Source organism: Wolffia australiana, chromosome 17 (genome assembly GCF_029677425.1).
Source record: "Wolffia australiana isolate 7733 chromosome 17, ASM2967742v1".
Taxonomy (NCBI): Eukaryota; Viridiplantae; Streptophyta; class Magnoliopsida; order Alismatales; family Araceae; genus Wolffia; species Wolffia australiana.
The window spans coordinates 9,006,691-9,032,877 of NC_135851.1; the positions used below are offsets into that span (position 1 = coordinate 9,006,691).

Consider the following 26,187-nt stretch of genomic DNA (forward strand, 5'->3'; position numbering starts at 1 on the left):
CCGGTGGTGAGTCCTCCCCCGTGCCCAACTTCACGTTGGGGTCAATGGGAGTACTCACTGGCGCACACTCCGTCATGCCCGCCAGGGCCAGCAAGTCAACGGCATATTTCTGCTGAGACACGAAAATGCCCCGTGGGGCGTATGCCACCTCAAGGCCGAGGAAGTAGCGGAGAGGCCCAAGGGCCTTGATCTCGAACTCCTTGGCCAAGGCAACACCAAGGCGACCAGCCTCTGCAGAATCTGAGCCGGTGATAAGAATGTCGTCAACATAGACCGCCAGGATGGAGACACCAGCGGGAGTATGGCGGAAGAAGAGAGAAGCGTCGCCGTTGCTCTGGGTGTAGCCCTCGGCCTTCATCACAGAAGAAAAGCGGCCGAACCACATCCGCGGGGACTGCTTCAGTCCATAGAGGGACTTCCGCAGTCGGCAGACGGTGCCAGGAGGGCCGAGGGCATATCCCGGAGGCTGCTGCATGTACACTTCTTCCGTCAAGTCGCCATGAAGGAAGGCGTTCTTCACGTCGAACTGCCGGATGACCCAGTGAAGATGAGCGGCCACTGCCAAGAGGAGACGGACGGTGTCCATCTTCGCCACCGGAGAAAACGTCTCGAAGTAGTCCACGCCATAAGACTGAGTGAACCCCCGGGCCACAAGACGCGACTTGTAGCGCTCGAGGGTGCCATCGGCACGGTGCTTCTTGGTGTGGATCCACTTGCAATCCACCGCCCTCTTGCCCGGAGGGAGGGGAACGAGATCCCAAGTGTGGTTCTTGAGCAGGGACTGCATCTCCTCGTCCATCGCCGCTTTCCAATGAGGAGAAGCAATAGCATCGGCTAGGCGGCGTGGGATAGGATCCGACTCGATGCGAGTGAGAAACAGCCGGTAGGGAGTACTCAGCCGGTCGAAGGAGATGTAGTGGGACAAGGGATACCGCGGAGTGCGGGTGCACTCGCGGACCCCTTTCCGAAGGGCGATAGGCCAACCCAACTGATCGTCATCATCGGGAGGGGGCTGGGAGGACTCGTCCGACGGAGGAGCGGAAGCATACGTGGGAAAAGAGGACCCCTCTCCGGGAGAGAGAGCGAGCTCACCGGGAGGGGAAGGAGAAGAAGCCGCAGATGGAGTGATGGAGGGTGTCTCCCGAGAGGTGTGGATGACGACACACCGGGAAAGAGGGAGACACGGGTGGAGGCAATGCGGGCGGCAGTGGCAGAACCGCCAAAGGGGTGGAGGAAGGTGGCAAGGCTGCCGGAAGGGGCAATGGGGTAGTGGAGGAGAGCTCCGAAGACCCCTCATGAGACGACGCCACGGGAGCCGGAGGTAGGTCAAGTGGAGGTGGAACATGAGTGGATGGTGAGGGAGCAGTGGGCTCCGCACGGAACGGGCTCCAAGTAGGGAGCCACAGGAACCTCATCCAACGGGAGGCGGGAAGAGGTGTCACCGAAGTAGGGCTCATGTTCGGCAAAGGTGACGTTTGCCGAGATGAAATACCTGCGAGACGGCGGATGATAACACCGGTAGCCTTTCTGGAGGGAGGCATAACCCACGAACACGCACCGGAGGGCACGAGCGTCGAGCTTCGTGCGAGTGGGGGAGGTGTCGTGCACATAGGCGGTGCAGCCGAAGACCCGAGGAAGGAGGCCGGTCCGAAGAGGAACACCAGGAAATGCCGCGGTCAGCCGATCGATGGGACTCTGAAACCCAAGGACATCGGAGGGAATGCGGTTGACGAGTTGGGTACCCGTTAACACCGCGTCGCCCCAATATGGCCATGGCACGTGAGAGTTCACCAAGAGAGTTCTGGCCGTCGAGGTGACATAGCCGATGCGACGTTCGGCCATGCCGTTCTGCTCCGGTGTCGCCACGCACGAGGATTCGTGAAGAATTCCCCGTTCGGCAAAGAAGGAGGTGAGATCGGCATTGATGAAGTCGCGGGCGTTGTCCGACCGGAAGCGCTGGATGCCGCGTCCAAACTGGGTCTGGACCAAGGTGCAGAAATGCCGGACCGAGGCCGAAACTTCAGACTTCGCAGCCAACAGATACGTCCATGTGTAGCGGGTAGCCTCGTCAACAAGGATCAGAAAATATCGATGGCCTTTCAGACTCGCCTGCGGGGCCGGTCCCCAAACATCACTATGAACGCGAAACAACGGCGTCGAGGTGTGGGACGTAGATGGAGAAAACGTAGACCGGCGATGCTTGGCCAACTGACAAGCTTCGCAAACCACTGTCTGAAGATCTAGTCCAGTACACAACGAAGGAAAGAGTCGCTTCAAAGTAGAAAAGGGAGGATGGCCCAGGCGCTGGTGGGCCAAGTGAAGTCGGGCACGACGCTGCTCATCAATCGGACGGAGGCCACGAGGTACCAAGAAGCACTGCGAGCGACCCCCATCATCCAACAGCAGCAGCCTGTGCTCCCGTCTAATGGCTGTAGTCCGCCCCCCCTTGTCAGAAAGGAACATGCCGTCAGGTTGGAGATGGAACGAACAGAAGACATCATCAACCAGACGCTGTGGTGACATGAGGATAGCTCGCAGGTCGGGGACATGAAGGACGTTGCGGACGACACCGAGGCCATCTACATAGACTGCCCCGATACCAGCCACGCGAAGACGCCCGCCACCGGCCGTGAGAACTGTACGACGCCCACTGTGCCTCTCGTAGGATACAAACCGGTCATTGAACGGGTCATGGTCGGTAGCCCCGAATCAAGTACCCAGGTTGTATCCGAGACGATAGGTGAGTGAAGTGCCGTATGACCACAGTACCACTGATCAGACACCGGAGAGGAGAACGCACCGAAACCACCAAAGTGAGCGGAGGACTGGGACTGCATAGCGGCCAGCTGTTCCCGAAGAAGAGCCATGTCGGCCTGAAGCTGATCCATGGGAGACGGGGAGGTACTGCTGGCAGGAGCGGACGAGGTGGCGGCGACCATCGCCTTCGAGTCGGCTGCCTTCTTCTTCTCTTGATCTAGCTTGCGACGCCGGCAGAAACGACTGCGGTGACCGGGCTTGTTGCAGTAGTTGCACACCACTGCAGAGGCCGGCGGGTCGGAAGTAGAGGCGGAGGAGGAAGTAGACTGCCGAGTGAGAAGAGCCGTCGAATCAGGAGAAGGCTCGGCAGAGGAACCCTGCAGCTGGAAGTGGCTCTCCTCCTCCTGGAGTTCCTTGACGAGATCATCAATCGACGGAGGCCTTCGTCGGTGGAGTGCTCGACGACGAATGTCATCGTATTCCTTGTTGAGGCCGTTCAGGAATCCCAGGAGCCGGAGGCGGTGTGTTTTGATAGGACACGCAGGGGCGGTCGTCAGTCGGCAGGTAATAGTCGACCTCTTCCCACAGCTTCTTGTGGGCCAATGCGTAGTCGAAATGGACAATTGTCCTTGACGGAGGCTGTTGGCGCGCTGAACGAGGCTGAAGAGACGCCAGTTGTCGCCATCACGACCACAATAGGCGGCGGCCTGGTCCCAAAATCCCTTCACAGTAGTCCGATGCGGGAACCGGTCACGGAATTCGGGAGCGAGGGTGTGAATGTACAGCCAGCCCATGATGAAGTTCTCTTCGGCTTCCCAGGCAGCGAAGTACGGATGGGTCGGCGTGGGCGGTGCGGCAATGCCGTGTTTAAACAGTTGGCGGGCCTTGAGAGTTGTTTCGATGAAACGCGCCAGGAGAGGATGTTCGGGCGCGGAGGAGTGTCGACTCCGGGACCATCGGAAGTGGATGAACCACTTTGTGAGACAGCAGCTCCCGCTGAAAGTCAACGTCCGAAAAATCAGTCGTCGACGTCGTTGGCGACGGGGGTACTCGCGGCCCATCCGTGGTGGAGTTGCCGGAGACGGGAGGAGTGTCGTCGCGTCTGCCGCGACAGAGTTGGCTGCTCGGTGGCTGGAGTGCGGACTGGCTGCTCGTGCGGCTGGTCCGCGTGCTGGCGGCGCGGGCGGCTGGTCGGCAGGCTAGCTGCTTGGCGGCTGGCGTGCGGGCGGGCTGCTCGGGCGGCTGGGCCGCGTGCGGGCTGCACGAGCGGCGGGTCCGCAGGCTAGCTGCTCGGTGGCTGGCGTGCGGGCTGGCTGCTCGTGCGGCTGGTCCGCGCGCTGGCCGTGCGGGCGGCTGGTCCGCAGGCTGGCTGCTCGGCGGCTGGCGTGCGGGCTGGCCGCTCGGGCGGCTGGGCCGCGGGCTGGCTGCGCAGGCGGCTGGTCCGCGGGCTAGCTGCTCGGCGGCTGGCGTGCGGGCTGGCTGCTCGTGCGGCTGGTCCGCGCGCTGGCTGTGCGGGCGGCTGGTCTGCAGGCTGGCTGCTCGGTGGCTGGCGTGCGGGCTGGCTGCTCGGGCGGCTGGTCCGTGGGCTGGCTGCGCAGGCGGCTGGTCCGCGGGCTAGCTGCTCGACGGCTGGCGTGCGGGCTGGCTGCTCGTGCGGCTGGTCCGCGCGCTGGCTGTGCGGGCGGCGGGTCCGCAGGCTGGCTGCTCGGCGGCTGGCGTGCAGGCCGGCTGTTCGTGCAGCAGGTCCGCGGGCTGGCTGTGCGGGCGGCTGGTCCGCGGGCTGTTTGCGCGGCGGCTGGCGTGCGGGCTGGTTGTGCAGCGGCTGGCGGTCGTTGGCAGAAAGCTTCGTCGGAGAACCAGCAGTCGATCAAAATTGCAGTTAGGGTTTCCCCTTCCTGCAGGATCGAACAGATCCTTGGTTCACCGGAGTTCTGCCGGAACTAGGGCGATGTCAAACCCTAGTATCAGATGCCCAAGGGCTCTGATACCATGTGAAACCCTAGAAGGGTTGAGGGAGAGGAGAAGAAGGATGACTAACAGAATGACATAAGGACCCAAAGGGTTACATGGAGGGTATTTATACCCTAGGAGAGTAAGTAGGAGAGAGAGAGTGATAATAATAATAAGTCCACACTAACAGTTCTCAGTTGAGAATCTGACTTCGGAGTCCTTCATATTCCTTGTTTAGTCCCATAAGGAATCTAAACATATGATCCTGTAGTGTAGCCTGCCACTCCTCTGGATTCTTGGTCGGTCTGAGATGATCAATCTCTCGCCAGATTGCCTGAAGTTCTTCTGCGAACTCTACAGCAGACATTTCTCCTTGCACCAATGTGATTGTTCTAGTAACTAGCTCAAAAATCCTCCAGGCATGACTTTTTCTTACATTACTCTTGTGCAGGTGATCCCAGATGCTTTTAGCCATCTTCAGGTACAGGTATTTCCTGAACCGATCTCCAGCCATACTGCCCAGTAACCATGCATGTACACCTGCATCCTCCTTCTTCCAGGCTTTATACTTTGGACTCTCTGGGTCTATCTCTTCTTTGAGATGATGGACTAATCCCTTACTCTCAAGGATTAGTTCAATATCCTGACTCCAATCAAGTAAGTTGAAGCCATTAAATTTAACCACCTCAGGGACAATAGGGAAGAGTACCTGGCTGAATGTCGCCAGCTCCGCTCTATCCATTCTTGGATTTTCGGATTTTTCCATCAATTCTGACTTGTCACTTCACCTGGGTCAGCTTCAATGTCCTTGGTCACGGTCGCTTCTATATCGCCGTCGCCAAGCTCTAGCTGTCTTGGTGCTGTCTTTCCTCTCTCTACTTTTTTTTTTTTTGAACTATAAAAGGGTCGCTACTATATCGCCGTCGCTTCTGTATCGCCGTCGCCAAGCTCTAGCTGTCTTGGTGCTGTCTTCCCTCTCTCTACTAACCTTGTAGAGTCAACTCTGGACCCTTCAAGGTTCACGAGACCTGCTCACCTCTGCCTCGTCGCAATAGATTGTTAGCTCGAGTAGATGCCAGACAGATCTGCTGGAGATTCAGATCGTTAAGCTCCCAGGTCGCTCTGATACCATGATGAACTTCTGCTGATGGACTATGGTGGCTAGGGTTTTAGAAGAATAAGAAAACAACAACTTAATTTAACCAAAAAAGCGTTTCCAACACTTTATTAATTGGCATGGTTCCCGCCTATTCTTCTTCTCGTGTGTCGTCTGACGTGGCACGTGCGAGATGACGACTTCTCTTCTTCTTCCTTTTCTCCAGGTATGAATGTGTGAGACCCTCACGAGAATGATTGTGTGTTTATGAGGTAATTATAATATGATGAAGAATTTGTTTCAAAAAAAAAAAATATGATGAAGAATGCCATCTCTGTCATACTTAACACCTAAGGATGTCACCGGAGCACTTGTGGATATTCCTCTATCAGTGGATATGACTATTAAGTTGTATTCTCTGCATTGCTCTGAACCATTGTATGTTTTTTGAGGTACTACAAGATGACTAAGAACCTCATCTACGTTGTACTTAATACCTAATAACATTGTTGACACACTTGGAGATGGTCATCTATCAGTGATGATGTGATACAAACCTACTCAAGAAGTTCTTCACTAGAGCACGCGCGTGGCGGGAGGCACGTGCAGGCCCCTATTGAATTTTGGTGGGAATTCATTGCACTATAAATAACAGTGATCTTCCCTCAAAGAAAATCATCTGGCATTTCTTACCAGAATTAGTGGAAGTATGGTGGAGCTTGGAGGGACTCCAATCCAGCGAGGAGGCCAATTCGGCAGTGTCCTTATTATTTCTGTCTCTATCTTCATCCTAGTTTGAGTTTGTGGAAGGCTTTCTGATATACTGGGAGGAAAAATACCGTCGATCAGACAGCCGCAGTATAACGATCCGAAACAGACAACGATTCCCGTCGAAGTTCAATAGAGACAAATGTCCCAAATGTTTGATGAACAGAAGATAATAGAAAGGAAAGATGAGATCCGAAGATCCCCAACTGGCCGCCGGGAACTCCCTCCGACTGCTCCAGCTCCTGCGCCTGCACTGGGTTTGAGATGAAGAGAAAACAACTCTACTTCCCCCTTTGCCCCTGCGTATTATTTTATAACCCGAAGGACGACGCTTCAGCTGTCGTCTGTTGTAACGGTTCCTGCTCTTCTGAACCGTCTTCTCTGATAGGCTCTGCTGAAGTACTTATCACTTTCCCTGGTTCTTAATTTCCCAGCTGGTGGACATGTAGTGATTTGACATTCTTTTTGTTGGAAGTTCTTGTTCTCAAAAACTCACTATCTTGTGAAGATGAAAAGAAAACTTGCTATTCCAACAAACGGGGATTACAAGTGTTTTTAGGTAGAAACCCTAATGGGTTGAGTTAGGCAAAGGAATAAGGAGGACATAGGATAACATAGGAAATATAATGTCCACACTCCCCCTCAAGCTGGGGCGTGGATGTTTTCCACACCCAGCTTGACACAGAGTTCTTCAAACCTAGGAGCATGAAGCCCTTTGGTGAAGATGTCTGCAAGCTGATCTGATGACGGTACATATGGCGTGCAGAATTTTCCCGACTCCAGCTTCTCTTTAATGAAATGTCGATCAATCTCGATGTGCTTCGTACGATCATGCTGGACGGGATCATGAGCGATGCTGATAGCTGATTTGTTGCCACAGAACAGCTGAACCGGGGAAGGAATTGGACACCGTAGCTCACTAAGGAGCTGGGTGATCCAAAGTGCTTCACAAAGACCATGCGCTAATGCACGGAACTCAGCTTCAGCACTGGATCGAGAGACCATCGTCTGCTTCTTACTCCTCCAAGTAATAAGATTGCCTCCCAAGAAGGTGCAGTACCCGGAGGTAGACCGGCGATCAACCACTGAACCTGCATAATCCGCATCGGTATATACCTCGAGTCGAAGACCACTGTGACGGCGGAACAGAAGCCCACGGCCAATCGTCCCCTTCAAATAACGGAGAAGTCGATAGGCAGCATGTAGATGGCTCATTCGAGGATTTTGCATAAATTGACTAAGAACACCCACCGAGTACGCGATATCAGGGCGAGTGTGGGTGAGATAAAGCAGTCTTCCCACCAATCTTCGATACTGTCCAGGCTCAGCAAGATTTTCATTTTCATCAGCACCAAGTCGATGATTTGCATCAATTGGAGTCGAGATAGGCTTGGAGTCCTCCTTGCCAAGCTCAGAAAGAAGATCCATCGTATACTTACGCTGACAGATGAAAATCCCACTGGACGAGTAAGCCACTTCAATCCCAAGGAAATACCGTAACGGACCAAGATGACGAATAGCAAACTCCGAGGACAGATAAGCAGCCAGCTGGGCGATAGTGTCCTTATCATCACCCGTGATAATAATGTCATCCACGTAGACGAGAAGGATAACAACTCCCCCTGACGTGGAATGACGGTAGAAGAGAGTGTTGTCGCCATTACACTGGCGATATCCACGGTTCTGCATGGCCATAGTGAAACGACCAAACCAAGCACGAGGAGATTGCTTCAAGCCATATAAAGCTTTCTTCAATCGGCAGACAACCGAGCTCGAGGTGGCAGGAACTAAGGAGGCATACCCAGGAGGTAGAGCCATATAGATCTCCTCAGTTGACATCATACTGTTGCAAGGTCCAACCACGGTCTGCAGCCAAGGCCAAGAGAATTCAAACGGTATTCATCTTAGCCACGGGAGCAAACGTGTCTTGATAATCGATGCCATACTTCTGGGTAAAACCCTGCGCCACAACACGGGCCTTGTGCCGTTCATTAGAGCCATCAGAGTGCTGCTTCACAGCATAAACCCAGCGGCTGCCAACCAAGTGCTTGCCTGGTGGGAGGGGAACAAGATCCCAGGTATCATTCATAGCGAGTGCATGGAGCTCATCCTCCATGGCCCGACGCCGATGAAGAAGCGATAAGGCAACGTCCACCGTCTTCGGGAGGGAGATGGAGTCAAGGGAGGTGAGAAGAGCGTGGAAGGATGGGGAGAGGCGATGGGAGGAGACAAAAGCAGTTAAGGGATATAATGGCGAGGGGCGAGGACCGGACCAGATGGCTAAGGAGGACTGTTCTGGAGGGGTGGAGGAGGAGGAGGGTATTGTAGGAGTGGGGGGGGCACGGGGTTTGCGACGAGCGAGAGTGAGACCATACCGTTTTTCGGGAGGGCAGCGATGTATTGGGAGAGGAGCACTAGAAGGGGGAAGGGATGGAGCAGAGGGGGTATCCTCTGGATGAGTTGATGGGACGGAGGGAAGATCCTCAGTAAGATCAGGTGAGGAATCCGGAGAAGGAGTAGGAACAGAGGATGACAGATCCACGGGAGGAGCTGGTGGTGACTCATTAGAAGGGACTGGCGAGGGAGGAGGGAATGTCGGTGGAGACGCGAGGGGTGGGGGGAAAATAAGGAATTCAAGAGGATCCGACGGTGGGGTTAAGGAAGGGAAGGTGGGAGAAGAAGACGAATAATACGGGGTAAATTCGTCGAAGGTGGCATCCTTGGTAACGATAAATCGACGAGAAGGCGGATGATAACACCGATAACCCTTTTGGGTGGGAGAGTAGCCGACGAATACACATTGGATAGCACGAGGGTCGAGTTTGTCACGACCAAGATAGTGGTTAGGGACAAAGCAAACACACCCAAAAACACGCGGGAGAAGATTGGTTCGAAGGGAAAGATGGGGAAAGGATTGCTGGAGACGGTCAATGGGAGTAGAATGATCAAGTACCCGGGACGGAAGACGATTGAGGAGATGAATTGCTGTAAGAACGGCTTCGCCCCAGAAATACTTGGGCACATGCATGTGAAAGAGAAGGCTTCGAGTGGTATCAAAGATGTGACGAAATTTGCGTTCTGCGACACCATTCTGCTGGGGAGTGTATGGGCAAGTGGTTTCATGGATAATGCCTGTTTATTGGAAGAACGTGGTTAACGTAGAATTGACATAGTCTCGGGCATTGTCGGAGCGGAAGCGACGAATGGGAGTAGAGAACTGGGTGTGGATAAGAGAGTAGAACTGAGGGATCACAAGGGATATTTCTGATTTTTGTTTTAATAAATAGGCCCACGTGAAGCGAGTAGCGTCATCAATAAAAATGCATAACCAGCAAGCTCCAGAGGTGCTGTGGACAGGAGCTGGTCCCCATACATCGGTATGAATAAGGGAGAAGGGAGACGTAGGATGAGAAGAAGAAATAGGGTACGTCGTACGATGATGTTTAGAAATTCTACAAGCGTCACAAACAAAGCGATCAACAGAATGACCGTGAAAGAGTTTTGGTAATAAACGGTAAAGAGTATGAAAAGATGGGTGGCCGAGGCGGCGATGGAGAAGCCACAAACGTTCATGGGACGCCGAAAGGGAAACAGCAGCAGCCGCAACAGAGAGAGAGGACGAAGGAGGTCGAACAAGGTAGAGGCCCTCATGCTCCTCATCAATGGAAATCATCCTCCTCGACACCTTATCACGGTAAAAACAGGTATTAGGAGTGAAGGTAATGTCTTGGTTTAGATCACGAACAAGACTGGATAGAGAGAGAAGATGGTGAGCAAGGCGAGGAACATGAAGGACTTTAGGAAGAATCAGAGAAGAAGAAAGAGCGACACGGCCAATTCCGGCGACAGTGAGAAGATCACCGGATGCAGTTTTTACTTTGGAAAAACCGGAAACAAGTTCATAAGTCAAAAAGGCCCGCAGATTGGGTGTCATGTGAGCAGTGGCACCCGAGTCAAGGAGCCAAGTGGAGGATGAAGGAGAATTCCAAGGAGTTGACGGTTGGATGGGAAGAATGGTGGACGTACCTGCGTGAGCGAAGGAGCAGGAGCCCACGACTGGAGAGTCAAGCAAACGCCGGAGACGTTCCATTTCCTCAGGTGTAAAACTGGTAGCCGAGGCGTTGGTAGGAAGAAGACCATACGGCATAGGTACTTGACCGGGCTGGGGCACTTGACTAGCAGAAGATGCGACAGTAGCAAGATTGCTTTGTTGCATGCGCTTTGTTCCTTCGAGTGACCTCGCTTCTTGCAGTAATTGCAGAAGAGCGAAGGGTCACCTTTAGGATATTCCTCAGTCCGAGTAGGGACACCACGAGGTGGAGCTCCGGTGGAAGTAGTTGTCATCGGAGGTCGAGTAACAAGTGCCGGCGACTGGACAGCAAGTGCCAAACCCGGGGTTTGAGTCTGCCGGAAACGGGATTCTTCAACCCGAGCACTACGAAGCGCATCTTTGAAAGTAAGCTCTTTCTCCCGGTGAATAAGCTGAGCCTGGAGAGATTCATACTCGGGGTTAAGTCCCATAAGAACTGGAAGACCCGAAGCTGAAGAGTGTACTTTCGGTCCACGGAATGAGGATCAGGTGGCATATAATGATCAATCTCATTCCATAAGGACATAAGCTCCGTGCTATACTCCATAATAGATCTGTCCCCTTGGCGTAGGTTGGCAGCCCGATGCACATGCTCATACAACGTGGCGATGTTATGCTTCAAGGGCAGCTTCCCACACTGCCCGAGCCGACTCGAGCGACAAGAATTCACCCTTAATGGTAGGCGAAATACTATCCAGTAACCAACGGTGAACGACCCCTTCAACATCCAGCCAGTCGTAGTACTTGGAATCTGTCCGGGGTGGTCCATCTTCAAGTAAATGACGCATCAGACGACCTTTGAGAGTAATCTGAACATACTGGCGCCATTGAAGCAAGTTGAAGCCAGTAAACACCCCATCTGGAGGCATCTTGGGCAGAGAAAAAGATCCAGACGTAGTAGACCAATTTCCCGGCTCAAGAGACGACCCCGGTGCAGGAGGTGTGAAGATTTCTGAGGTATGCGCTTCGGGATGATCAACAATCTCAGGATTTTCCATGGATGGCTGAAATGTTGAATTCGCAAATAAGTAGATGGCAGCAAGGAGTACTTCCAGTCGACCAGCCAGTCAAGTGAGGAGGTCTCCAGTCGAGCAGAAAAATCCAGTCAGCAAGGCCACACGAAGCAGCAAAGGGCGTGTGAAACAAGCCACACGACCGAGCAGCAAGGGACCAAGCAGCTAGGACCGGCAAAGAAGTCTGCCGGAAAGCACCGGAAACGCGCCAGAAGTCTGCCGGATCGGGTGTCCACGCGCGAAGAAGGCCGCCAGAAAAAAACGCCGGAAGTCTGCCGGATCGGGTGTCCGCGTGCGAAGAAATCCGCCAGAAGTCGGCGCGCGAAGAAGTCTGCTGGATCGGGTGATATCTGCTGGAAAAACGCCAATGTCTGCCGGAGGAACGCCGATGAGGAGGGCCAAGAAACCTGGCTCTGATACCATGTGAAGATGAAAAGAAAACTTGCTATTCCAACAAACAGGATTACAAGTGTTTTTAGGTAGAAACCCTAATGGGTTGAGTTAGGAATAGGAATAAGGAGGACATAGGATAACATAGAGCTTGAGGAGAGCCTTATCTATATGACTCTCACGTTCTTTTTGGAAAGAAACTGACTCTTAAGTCGTCTCAGTTCTATTTTTTCTTTGATTATAATCTATTTTCGGGCCAGCCTTTAGTGAGAATTCTAATGTGACTTTCTGTCGCGTGGAGTTTTGTCACTGACAACATAAAATATGGTTACGAGTACCACAAAACGAGTATATGAGCGATTGAAGTTTAAAATTTCAGTTGAGACGTACTTTTTGGCTTATATTTTCCTCTTGAGTCGGATGTTTTGGCTCGTTATTTTTTGCTTTTTTCAATTTTGTCCTATTCATTCTTGTTCTAATTGTCCCGCAGACTCTAGCAAATTAATTTGAGATTGAAGTTGCATTGCGTCTTTCCTTGACCTTGCTGGGTTTCTGTGGCGTTAATGTCTCAGGCTCTTAAAGCCCTTGTTTTGGAACGGATGGGAAAGCCTGATGAGGCACTAAACGCTTGTGTGAGTGCGAGAGAGCAGTTGCTTTCAAGTGACATATCCCAAATGGATGATCTCACCCTCAGCACTCTACAGATGGTCCTTCAACGACTCAATCGATGTCAGTGACATCCATGATATTCTTTAAATTTCCGTCTATTATCTCATCGAAAGTTTTTCACTTATCTACGTATAATTTTTTCAGTGGATTTAGCGACTTCTTGTTATGAACATGCCTGTGGGAAGTATCCGAATAATCTGGACCTCATGATAGGCCTTTTTAATTGCTATGTTCACGAGTACTCCTATGTCAAGCAACAACAGGTTTGAAAATATCCAATAATTTTTCAGTGGCTGGAACAATATCATGCAACCTTTAACTATCAGCTCCTTACTTGTTTTGCCAGACAGCCATCAAAATGTACAAAATTGTGGGTGAAGAAAGATTCTTGCTTTGGGCTGTTTGCAGCATTCAGTTGCAGGTCAGGCCGTCCTACTTCTTTTCTCCTTCTTCCTGTTCCGATTAGTTAGGAGAGAACAAGTCATCAGCGTCCTAGCTGTTCATCTCTGACAGGATGATGACGATGAAAGTGTCATTGTCACGCGTCTGTGACGATGATGAAATCTTTATCGTTTTCATAATTGTCTTCTTAATGGTGGACGATTACAATGATGATGCAGAGGCAGATCTCTGCCAACAGCTGTGGGCTTCTCTTCCGTGTTCGAGATGATGAAATGATGGTGTATTGTCATCACCCTTGTCATTAGTCTGAGCCAGGATAATGATGACGATTATGAGATCTCATCATTGGTCTGCAACTAGGATGATGACGACGATTATGAGTTCTGGATGACAATGACTATGATGATGACTTATAAACTTGTTCTGATGCGTGTTTGCAGCATTCGTGAAGAGTTAAATCCGTTCCCTCAGTGCTTATTTTCGAGCTAATGGCAATTCTTCCTTCTGTTCTTAGCAGGTGTCATGCGGCAATGCTGGTGACAAGCTGTTGGCCCTTTCAGAGGGTTTACTAAAGAAGCATTTGGCCACATTCAGTTTGCATGAACCTGAAGGTAAAGTTCCTTCATTTTAAGTTCTTGGGACACAATGGAAAAGAAAATTTTCATATGTTATTAACTGTGCCATAAGTTCCTCCAAATGATTGTGCAGCCCTTCTCGTGTATATTTCCATTTTGGAGCGGCAAGGTAAATATGGGGCTGCGTTAGAGATCATTTCTGGAAGTTTAGGGTCTCTTATGCCCATTGAAGTTGATAAATATCGGATACAGGTAGAAGTTCTCTTCTTATTTTGTTTATTTGGAGACTGTTTTTTTGTTGGATATTTTGACCAGGAAAGTTTTCAATTTATGTGCTTTTAACTCGCTACGAAAATAAAATAAATGCAGTATTTGATACGAACCTGGATCTAGGCTCATATCGGAAGGACGGTAGAGGACGAGATAAGGTAGAAATTCCCGGGCCAGAGAGGTGAAACGGGAAGGATCAGAGAGGAGGCCGAGCAGAGGGGGTAGGGATCGGCCGAGGACGAGCCGCCTGAAGACGCGGTGAAGTAGAGACGATCACGAGGGCAGGGGATCGTTGTGGGGGAGAAGGAGACCAGACCTAGACAAGGAGAGGGGAGACAAGAGTACTTCTTTCTTCTTCTTCTTGGCTGCCCTCCTAAAGGAAGGGCATCCCTATTTAAGGGAAATACATATTTGCCAAATGACTGAAATGCCCCTATGGGCTACATGACAAAACTACTCCTAGATAGGTTGAGGATCCTCTCTCAAGGATCCTATCAGTATTCAATGAGAAAATAAGAAATACGACGTTTTACCTCATCTCAGCTGATCGTTCTTACCTAATCTGAAGTCTTTCCTAAATCTTATTATATGTTAGTCCTCTTTCCAAATGGTATCTCCCTCACTCAAGAAATATCCATCTCTTATGTGCCTTTTATTTATTTCTTGATGTTATTGTGCTTTTGCCTACGTTGTAAAACGGACCTAGAAATATCTATTGGACTTAGTGCATCGAAATTGTGATTGATAATGAAAGGAGATATAAGCCCAACAGGGTAGAAAATGCCATAAGAGGGTGCTCCACATTATTTATGTTTATATTTGTGGAACTCTAGAAATTATGCAAAATTGACCTTTTCTGCCAAATAAGTGACCAAAAGATCTCGACCCTCTAAGCTTTTCTAATCATCTAGGGAGAAGGATTTGAGTTCCAGTTCCAATGTAGCTTTGGTCACCGGTTTAAGACACTGGAACTTCTTGAGAATTGTCCTTTTCAGTGTTATCTAAATACTGAAAAGAGTTTCGCCCAAATGCGCACCAATTATTTCACTGATTTTTCCTTTATCTTCAAGTTGACAGGGGAGACTTCTTGCACGTTCTGGTGATTTTTCAGCCGCTGTGGAGATTTTCCACAAAGTCTTAGAAATATGGTATGCATTAGTTTCCTTTTTCAAAAAAAAAAACTTTCCTTTTCTTCGTTTCCACTAAGATTTCTACTTGTGAATCACATGCCATCTATACCACATTTTCGTAGAAATATGATGTGGAGCCTCCTCACTCTTGACATAGATGCGAACCGTTTTCTAAGTCTATGATAATATTTCGTCCTTTTTTCCCTCTTTCATGAAAATTTTCTTCAGTTGGATGCTGAAATTTCAATTTCGGCTGTCAACAAACGTGTAAACTCATAAAATTATATATTTTGAGGACTTTTTAAAAAATTTAATAATTAATTCCTTCTTGGCAGTCCTGATGATTGGGGGTCATTCCTCCACTACTTAGGCTGTTTGCTGGAGGACCCAGATATGAGTGGGTTTCAAGATACAGTGTCTAGTACAGCCGTGTTAAAAAACAAGGATGTCTGCAGGCGGAGTCACTTGTCTGAGGATTTGGTATGATTTATTTTCTTTAAAAATTGTGAGAACGTTTAATTTTCTGATAATTTCTGAAGCTTGACAACTGTTAATTTACTTACAGTTTGAAGAGCGTCTGGCAATCGCATCATCTTTTATAAGGCAGTTGATGCTCAAGGTCAATGGTGACTCTGTGAGATGCCCTTTCTTGGCAACTATAGAAATTGAAAAATGCCGGCGCTTGCATGGTGGGGTAGAAAATGGGAGAATACTGGAGGCTTTGCTGGAATACTTTTGCAGGTTTGTGGTGATTCCCAAGTTATATTTCGCTGACCCTTGTTGTAAATTTATTAGTGTCATAGCTTTCCAGAAGTGTTTTATTCTTCCTTTGACGATCTCCTGCTCCATCTTCGATGAAATTGTCTTATTCAGTCTTTATTCAACTTTTATTACAGTAATTCATCTGCAGAGGATACTTTTAGATTTTACTTTTGTACTATTTTGTTGTTATGTGTCACGACCCCATTCGGGGAACCTTCAATCTTTTAACAAGGAGGGACCCAGGGAGACTAGAATAATAGTAACATAGCTAGTAGGGTGTACGTAGAGAGAGAGATGAATAGGAGCACAGTCACACAGGAGACTAATACGGTCTTAGAGCTTCTTACAGGAGTCCCATACTCCCTTCTGAACTGCCCCCTTTTTACGCTCCTGACCCCTTTAGTGGTTCAATGCTACCTAATGTCCCATGATCTGATAGACTCGGTGTCTGACATTCTGTTTCATTTTTCTGATGCCTGCAGGTTCAGCCATATGTCTTGCTTTGCTTCAGATATAGAAATATTCTTGGACGTCCTGAGTCATGTTGAAAGAGAGGAGCTTTTAGTTAAATTCATGACAGCTGCTGAAGACTTACCACTTCGGCATACGGAATTACAATCTTTGCGTCAATTTGCAACGATTTTCCGCATTAAAGAGGTTTTTAAGACAAACTTCAAGTTATCAATTAGCGGTAAGATGTTAATCATATTTACGCAGCATCTCTTTCAGACTCCAGTTTCCCTGCATTTGTCGGCTTCAATTTTTGGCTCTATGCGTCTGCTCTGAGTTTAAGCGTGTGATTTATTATCCACTGATATTTAGTGTAGGGCGGGCCAGTGTCCTTCTGATTTTTTAAAACAGGTCCCTCTTTCTGACTGTAATGTTTCTTAAAATCCCTGTTTTCTCCATATTTGTAAACACATCCTTGAAGTGATCCTTAAAGTTATACTCTTAAAGACCCAGATTGAGTCAGGCCCGATAGTTCTGTTCCCTGTATGTACATACTTCAATAATTTTGTACCCAGTTCGTGGAGTACCTTCTGGCAAAACACTGATCCAACTGCAAGGCAGCTGTGAGGGCCTGAGGGGAGATTCTGAGACCTAAGATTTGGATGATGCCATGGCTTTAGATTTAAAGGTTATTCCCCGAGTACAGCACGTATATTCACATGTGCAACAGGCTCTGCGCAATCACGAGGTACAATGGTTGCAGAGGCACATATAAATGCACAGGTCGTGCAGTCTCATGCATGATGCACAGCATAAAGGTGCACATATACCCAATCACCTGGTGTGTTGATCTGACCAAAACGATTTTTTTAAAAAAAAAATTCCACATGCGGAGTGACTGGCAGAAGAGCCAGTCACTCTGTGTCTGAAGCGCCACATGAGCGAGTGGAATTTATGGAGGGAGAGATGCTCACAAAATAAGATTTCACCCAAGGAATCACCCACCACTCCCTTCTAGTCCCCAAACCTTCCTCCCCCACTCCCCATTTCCATCTCTCGCTCTCTATCTCTGTATCTCTCTGTCTGTCTCTATCTCTATTTTTATCTCTATCTCTTCAATGTAGATACTTTTCTCCAAATTCTCCCCTTTCCTAATTTTGGAGAATGAATCCTAATCGTTGTCGACCACTTTTATTGCATGTGCGGTGGTACAGTTCTGTAAGTCTGACCTTTCAGCCTCTCTCTTCTTTTTCTGTCTCGATCTTCTCTCTATTCTCTGTCTTGGTCTTTTCTCTCTTCTTTCTCTCTGTCTCCTTCATCCTTCTATTTTTTTCTCTCTCTCTCTCTTTCACTCTCTATTCCTCCATTTTTTTTGTTGCTTCTTTCTCTCTCTTATTGCACTCTCTACTCTCTCCTTTCTGTTCTTTCCCTCTCTTCTTTCTGTTCTTTCACTTTCTTCTCTCCTCTTTCATTCTCGATTCCCTCTCTTATTTCACTTTCTATTCCCTCTTTTCTTGCTGTTATTTCACTCTCTATTCCCTCTCTTCCTGCTGTTCTTTCACTCTCTATTCTCTCTCTCCTTGCTGTTATTTCACTTTTCTATGCCTTCTTCTTTCTCGTTCTCTCTTCCTTCACTCTCAATGCTCTGTTCTCTTTCTGTTCTTCCTCTCTTCTTTCTCTCTCTCTCTCTCTCTCTCTCTCTCTCTCTCTCTCTCTCGTCTTTCCATCTTTTCCAAGAACTGGCTGAAGGTCGTGCACATTTGGTTTGTACATGGCATGTGCACGTGACCAAAGCTTTGTGTAATTTGCATGTTGCACGAACATGATGTCACGCATGTGCTGTGGACTTGTTTTGGTCGTGTTTTTTGAGATGTGTAATGAGTAAGTGTTAAACCTATCTATTATTTTACTAATTGGGCTAAGGGGTTGTATATATCTTTGTGTGATCCAAACCTCTTGGACTCTATAAGCGGGGTCATTAAACCCCAAAATTAATTGATAACCTATTCTTGTGGACTATGAACACTATTGTCGTTGCCATCCAAAACCTGTCATTATCTCTTGTTAAAGAAACTCTTCATTGTCCACAGCTTGGGTGATGATGATTAATTTTTTTTTCGTCTTTTGTTATTGTGAAACCCTAATCTAGGGTTAGGGTTAGGAGGAAGAGAAGGGTCGATGAGGTAAGGAAGAAGATACACTCATAATAGATAAGTTACACTAGAAGGGTATTTATACCCTAGGAGAGAGAAAGAGAGTAAGTGGCTAATGGGCTAATAGAACAGGGCCCATTGGCCATATAAGAGACGACCTATCTCACTAACAGCCCCCCGCAAGCGAGGTATGGATGTCGTCCATGCCGAGCTTGGATACAGCACGCACCAGGAGGGGATTAGACAGGCCCTTGGTCAGGACATCGGCGGCCTGGTCGGAGGAAGACACAAAATGGAGGTCGAAGATGCCCTCGTCCATCCGCTCCTTGAAGAAGTATCGGTCTCTCTCCATGTGCTTGATCCGGCCAGTCTGGCCAGGATTTTTGGCCAGAGCAATAGCCGACTTGTTGTCGCAGTAGAAGTGGATCGGGCCGGAATACTTGACACGAAGTTCGTGCAAAATCCCGTAGATCCACTGGCCTTCAGGAGCCCCATCAGCAAGGGCTCGAAATTCTGCCTCGGCACTGGAGCGGGACACTTTGTCCTGCTTACTGCTTTTCCAGCTCACAAGTCCACCAAACACGAAGGCGCAGTGCCCGGTGGTCGAACGATAGTCGACGATGGACCCTGCAAAGTCAGCAGCCATATATACCTTCACAGTCGTGTCCGAGCTCCGTGGGAAGAGGAGTCCCTTCCCGGGGCAGCCTTTCAGGTATGCAAGGACCCGATTGGCTGCCTGGCGATGGATCTCATGCGGAGAATGCATGAACTGGCTGAGGAGGTTGACGGCGAAGCTGATGTCGGGGCGAATGTGGGTCAAATACAGGAGCTTCCCCACCAACTGCTGATACTGATAGTGGTTGACCGGCGGGGAGTCGCCCCCTTCACCCAACTTCACATTGGGATCAATAGGCGTCCGGAGGGGAGAGCAATCGGTCATACCAGTCAGTGTCAGCAGGTCAACGGTGTACTTCTGCTGGGAGACGAAGATGCCGCGAGACGAGTAGGCGACCTCAAGGCCCAAAAAATAACGAAGGGGGCCGAGTGCCTTAATCTCAAATTCCCGAGCAAGAGCGAGTCCAAGACGAGAAGCTTCAACAGTATCCGAACCGGTAATCAGGATATCGTCGACATAGACCACACCAGGATAGCGACCTCGGCCGGGCCATGATGGAAGAAGATGGTAACATTGCCGTTGCTCTGGGTGTAGCCTTCAGCACGCATAACGGAAGAGAAGCGACCGAACCACGTCCGCGGAGACTGCTTCAGTCCATACAAGGACTTCCGCAATCGACAGACGGTGCCCGGAGGACCAAGAGAATACCCGGGAGGATGGCTCATGTAGACCTCTTCCTCAAGATCGCCGTGGAGAAAGGCATTCTTGACGTCAAATTGTCGAATCAACCACCCATGATGAGCAGCAAGAGCCAAGAGTAGATGGACAGATTCCATCTTCGCCACGGGAGAAAAGGTCTCGAAATAATCAACACCGTAGGACTGCGAAAAGCCCCGAGCGACAAGGCGAGACTTGCGACGCTCAAGGGACCCATCAGCACGGTGCTTCGGAGTATGAACCCACTTGCACCCCATGGCCTTCTTACCAGGCGGAAGAGGAACCACATCCCACGTGTGGTTCTTGATCAAGGCGTGCATTTCTTCGTCCATCGCCGCTTTCCAATGAGGACAAGCGATAGCATCGGCAAGGCGGCGTGGGATAGAAACCGAAGCAATGCGGGTCAAAAACAGACGGTAGGGAGTACTCAGTCTGTCATAGGAAAGATAGTGAGAAAGTGGGTAAGGGGTGTGCGAGTGCACTGACGGACCCCTTTGCGAAGAGCAATTGGCCAGCCAAGAGAGGCATCATCATCCTCGGGGGAAGTCGAAGGAGAGGGATGGCCAGACGGGGAAGGAGCGGAAGCAGTGGAGGGAGAGGATGTCGCAGCAGGGGCAGAGGACTCAGACGGAGGTGATGGCGGAGACGAAGGAACAGCAGGGGTGAGCTCAGGATGAGTAGAGGAAAACTCAAGGGGAGCCGTCGGAGGAAGTGGGTCGGAGACCACCGCAGGAGGAGAATCATGAGAGTCGAGTGGAGGAGCAAGAGCGACATCCGTGGGAGGAAAGGGAGCAGCCGGCTCCACGACAGGGAAGGGCTCCAAGGGGGGAGCCGAAGAAGTCTCACCCAGCGAGGGACCGGACGAGGAGGAAGATCCAAAGAAGGGTTGAAATTCTGCGAAGGTGACATTCACAGAAATAAAGAACCGTCTAGTGGACGGGTGTTAGCATTTGTACCCTTTTTGGAGTGACGAGTAGCCGACGAAGATGCACTTGAGGGCCCGGGCATCGAGCTTCGTCAAGGTGGGTGCCGTGTCATGAACGTACGCAGTGCAACCGAAGACGCGAGGAAGAAGGTTGGTACGCAATGTCACGGCGGGAAAGGCAGCAGACATCCGATCAATCGGACTGCTGAACTGAAGAGGCTGAGAGGGCAGACGGTTGATGAGATGAGTAGCCGTCAAGACGGCTTCACCCCAATACATCCAGGGGACGCAATAATTCAGCAGCAGTGTGCGGGCAGTAGACGTCACATAGCCAATGCGACGTTCTGCCATGCCATTTTGCTCCGGGGTGGCAACGCACGATGTCTCATGGAGAACGCCTGCTCGGCAAAGTAGGACTCCAACTCCTTGTTGACATAGTCTCGAGCGTTGTAAGAGCGGAAACGCTGAATGGGACGGCCAAACTGGGTCTGAACCATCGCACAAAACTGCCGAACAGTGGCTGCTACAGCCGACTTAGCTGGAAGCAAGTAAGTCCACGTGTAGCGGGTGGCCTCGTCGACGAAGATCAGAAACCAGCAGTGCCCCTTCAGACTGGGCTGCGGAGCCGGGCCCCAGACATCATTGTGAATACGATACAGCGGCACTGTCGTATGAGAAACAGATGGGGGAAAAGACGAGCGTCGATGTTTGGCTAATTGGCACGCCTCACAAACAACGGTCTTAAGGTCCAGGCCCATACATAAAGACGGAAACAGACGCTGTAAAGTCGAGAACGGTGGATGCCCGAGGCGCTGATGAGCAAGCTGGAGGCGGTCTTGGCGAGGATCATCTGCTGGTCGAAGACTTCGCTGCACCATGAAGCACGATCTGCCCCCATCATCGAACAGCAGCAGCCCCCGGTCCCGCCTAATCAGTGTAGTCTTCCGCACCTTGTTAGACAAGAAGATCCCGTCAGGTTGAATGTGGAAGGAACACTGAACCGCATCGACAAGTCGCTGCGGAGACATAAGCAGGGCACGGAGAGACGGAACATGGAGGACGTCTCGAATGAGACCGAGACCATCCACGTGGATTGTCCCAATGCCGGCCACTCGAAGACGTCCACCTCCGGCGGTGAGGACAGCATGGGTCCCAACATGCCGCTCATAGGAGACAAAGCGGTGATTGAACGGGGTCATGTGTTCCGTGGCCCCCGTATCAAGCACCCAAGTTGTATCCGACACGAGAGGGGCTGTGAGAGCCGTATGTCCACAGTACCACTGATCTGGAGAAGGGGCAAGTAACGCACCAAACGTCCCAAAGGAGGCCATAGGCTGGGTCTGCAGAGCAGTCAACTGGGCAGTCAAACGGGCAAGGTCAGTCTGCAACTGTTCCATGGTCACCACAGAACTGCTGGACGGAGAAGGGGACGTGGCTTGGGCTGCGGCGACATGGGCTTTAGCATCTTTGGCGGCCTGAAGGTCAAGCTGCTTTTTCCTGCAGCGCTTCGCAGTATGACGGCGCTTGCCACAGTAGTTGCAAATCAGCTTGTCCCGCGGGTCCGAGGCCGGGTCCGGGGCAAGTGGGTTGGGTTGCTCAGTCGGACGAGGCAGCAGACCAGAAGAGTCACCAGGACGGGATAGCAGGGCAGTCGATTCAGCAGGAGTCTCCACCTCAGAGCGGTCACGACGGAGACTGCTCTCCAGCTCTATCAATTCCTTGACCACGGCTTCGAAGTCCGGGAGTGTACCCTTGGTGCGCAGTGTGCGTCGCCGAACCTCGGCATACTCGGGGTTGAGGCGGTCAAGAAAGGACAGAAAGCGAAGACGAAGGGTGTGATGACGGTCAACGCCGTTCGGATCGCCAACGGGCATATAGTAGTCAACTTCCCGCCATAGTGCAGTGTGGGCCAAACTATAGTCCATGATGGACATGGTTCCTTGGCGGAGGGCACCAGCACGCTCCACTAGAGAGAAAATCCTCCACACGCTCTCCCCTTCGGTCTACGACAAGTTTCTACATCTGACTACTCCGAAGGAAATTTGGGATCATGCCCACAAGTACAAAATTCTGTTCGGCGTCAAAGGCAACATAGTGCGGATCGGTCGACGGCAATGGCGGACAGATCAGGTGTTTGTGGAGGAGACGTCCCTTCAGCGTAGACTCGACAAACTTGATCCAGGCAAGGAGTTGCGGAGCATTCAACCAACAGCAGTCTGGGGCAGGCAGTAGAGGTAGACCAATCTTAGGGGATGGTAGATCTTTCCCAAAGTCGGCGGCCGTGAAGACGGGAGACGGCGCTGGAGTGGCTTCAAGGGGGGAGATTCCCTGAGTAGAGGGTAGAGTCGGTCGTCATAGTAGGAGACGGAGACTGGGTCGGCTAGGGGTGGCTAGCAGAAGGCTGGCAGCAGCGGGTAGGGCTGGCTGAGGCTGGCCGAGGGCTGGCTGCGGCTGGCTGGACTGGCTGCGGCTGGCTTAACTGCTGCGGCGAGCAGAAGGCTGGCTGCGGCTGGCTTGGCTGGCTGTGGCTGGCTGGACTGGCTGCGGCTAGCAGAGGGCTGGCTGCGAGGTCCTCTGGCGAGGCTGGTTAGTCGGGCTAGCAGACAGTGGCAGCAAAGGGGCCAGGGACTAGGGCACAGCAATGGATCAAGAGCACTGGCTCTGATACCATGTGAAACCCTAATCTAGGGTTAGGGTTAGGAGGAGGAGAAGGGTCGATGAGGTAAGGAAGAAGATACACTCATAATAGATAAGTTACAATAGAAGGGTATTTATACCCTAGGAGAGAGAAAGAGAGTAAGTGGCTAATAGAACAGGGCCCATTGGCCATATAAGAGACCTATCTCACTAACAGTTATCCTATTATGGTTAGCAGTGGGTGAGCGACAAGTGGCCATGACGAGATAAAATCGCCTTCATCAGTGTCATCCTGCCCGCAGACGCTAAGCTGACAATGGCAATGATGAAATCATCATCATCATTCAATCTGAAAAGTCATCATCGTCACTGTCTCACATTTGCAGGTAGGATGATGATAAAATTTCTCTCATCATCATATCTCGTCTCTCTCCCACTGTTAATCTCAGTCTGATGATGATGAGTACTTAATCATCATCGTCTTGTCAAGACGTTATGGGGGCCATGACAACTCATCATGATGATGATATACTCCCAAGGAGAATATCGATGTATCACTGACAATACTCAAATTGTACTTTGAGTTCCACGAAAAACCAAGAATTTCCAAAAGCGGTAATACTCTTCAAGAACCGTAGTTGATGAGAACAGACCATGAGAGGGATGAAGATAGATAGAGATCAAAAAGGAGAGAGACAGGATAGGGAGATGGGATGGAGTGACCAGGCGAATTGCCCCCATTATCCTCCGTGGAGGAGGATCACCCCCTCAGCCAAAGTTGCCGTCAAAACCGCCTTCCAAGAAAAGTCCTGACGGTCTGTCACCTCTTATTCATGGACGGAAACTGCCGTCTATTTGTTTTCTCACACGTTGCCTGACGTGGCACATGCGAGACGACCCCTCTTCTTCCTTTTCTCCAAGTAGGTCTGAGGGAGACCTGTATCAGATGACAAACACAAGATGATGTTTTCTCTTCTTTCTGCATGGATGACTCTTTGGCTTATGCATCATGCTAATATATATTTTTGCAGATCTCCGAGCAGCATCCTTTGACTTGGTGGACATGTTTTGCAAGAAGCTTTATTTATCAGGAGACTTGGATCCTCAGGAAACTGTGCACGGCGAGGAGTTGCTGACAATGGCGTCCAATGCACTGTCTCAGGTATCTAGCTTATTCATCTATATGATTCACTGTCCCATTCTCTGCAAAACAATGGCAGTTTCCTATTTGGTGAGCGATTTGAAAATATTTCCAATAGTTTTTCAAGGCTAACCGTCCAATTGCGGTTATCAAGAAAATGTATCATATTTCGCAAAATGTTTTTATCTGTTTCTCTTTTTATTATGACTACAATTTCCACTCGTCCATTCAGCAGGGGTCATGGTTAGAATGGTTACCTGGCACAATACTCTAGAAAATTGAGTTTTAGGCCAATTAAATACAATAAAATATACCGACGAATTTAAACCTTAGATACGAAAGCAAAAATTGTCGGTCAGTTAACTGTTGTTCATGGTGGCTGAAACTTTATTAGTCAAATCTCCAAATTCATTCTCTAAAAGATCTTCTACAAAATTGGGCATCTCTTTCATCTCGATATACCTTGTCAGAGTCTAGTCTTTCTGTCATAGCTCATTGGACTGTTCCTGCCCTATTTCTGACTTGTCTCTGAGTTGATGTCGAATATTTATCCCACTAAATTGATATTTTGTAGTTATTCTGGCGCACTGGGCGGATCACTTACTTGCTGGAAGCCATCATCGTTCTGGAATTTGGCTTAACTATTGGGAGGTCAAGCAATCGTCAATGCTTGAGATTCTTTATGAACTTTTACTGCCATAATATCTGTTTTTTTCTTTTTTTTCATTATATTTCAGCCACGGTCAACCTTTGGACACACTTATTTATATCAGGAACATATTGAATTGCAGGCATGCTTGGCAGTACAAGATCCATCTGGTCCACCTGTATTCACACCTGGGAGCTTTACCTCTGGCGTATGAACGGTAAAAAAGCTATATCTAGTATCAGAATTTTAATTACTTTATTCGGTTTCACTTCAGTTAATCCTTTTTTTTTGTTTCTCTGCAATTGGGATGAAAGATTTGGATCGCTGAATGTGAAGAACATCCTTTTAGAGACGGTGTCCCACCATGCGTTACCACAGATGCTGAAGTCGACTCATTGGGTTGAACTCTCACTGTTCTTGAGCAATTATCTCAAGTTCATGGATGACTACATGAGGGAGGCAGCGGACCACACCTTTCTTGCCTACAGACATCGCAATTACACGAAGGTAAGTTCAATTAATTACGCAACATCGTGATTACATCTTAGTTACAGAATACCTCTTTCCTCTCAGAAGTTTCTGTGTGGACCCTTTTCTTTTCTTTGTCAATTGTTTGTTTGTCTCTCCAACATTAGATCCCCCGTTTCTTTCTGAAGCTGTTGTTCATATCCTTGTTAATTTACTTTATGCTGCCTGAAGATGAACCGTATTTCTCTAGAAATAACCATTTGTCAGTTATCTATTTTATTTTCGTGGTGAAATTTCTTTTTTTTTCTATTGTTTTGGGTCATCCAACGATTTTTTCTCATACAATGAACCTAAACTTTGCTCTCAGGTCGTGGAGTTCGTCCAATTTAAGGAAAAACTGCAGAACTCCGTGCAGTATCTGTTGGCTAAGGTGGAAACCTCCATTCTGGAGCTGAAGCAAAAGGCTGGAAATCTTGAGGAAACCGAGGTCAACTCAAAAACCATAGTCGTATTTCTCTTCTTACCCTTTTCCTCTTGATCATCATCCTGTTCCCCAATC

The 26,187-nt window shown here is 49.6% G+C and overlaps 1 protein-coding gene across 3 annotated transcripts in view; it reads left to right on the top strand.

Annotated features, from left to right (window-relative positions):
* LOC144714233 (Tetratricopeptide repeat (TPR)-like superfamily protein) overlaps positions 1–26,187 on the top strand; it is a 37,186-nt gene that overhangs the window by 6,820 nt on the left and 4,179 nt on the right. For 2 of the 3 annotated variants that reach the window (XM_078588927.1, XM_078588926.1), the window contains exons 2-16: positions 5,159–5,194; positions 12,637–12,793; positions 12,878–12,996; positions 13,080–13,154; positions 13,653–13,746; positions 13,844–13,962; positions 15,058–15,128; positions 15,446–15,590; positions 15,676–15,851; positions 16,355–16,563; positions 24,402–24,532; positions 25,086–25,162; positions 25,303–25,377; positions 25,475–25,667; positions 25,996–26,115. In XM_078588927.1, coding sequence (XP_078445053.1) covers positions 5,159–5,194; positions 12,637–12,793; positions 12,878–12,996; positions 13,080–13,154; positions 13,653–13,746; positions 13,844–13,962; positions 15,058–15,128; positions 15,446–15,590; positions 15,676–15,851; positions 16,355–16,563; positions 24,402–24,532; positions 25,086–25,162; positions 25,303–25,377; positions 25,475–25,667; positions 25,996–26,115 — 1,797 coding nt within the window. The remainder of the gene's footprint in view (positions 1–5,158; positions 5,195–12,636; positions 12,794–12,877; positions 12,997–13,079; positions 13,155–13,652; positions 13,747–13,843; positions 13,963–15,057; positions 15,129–15,445; positions 15,591–15,675; positions 15,852–16,354; positions 16,564–24,401; positions 24,533–25,085; positions 25,163–25,302; positions 25,378–25,474; positions 25,668–25,995; positions 26,116–26,187) is intronic. The other variant, XM_078588928.1, reaches the window with a different exon arrangement.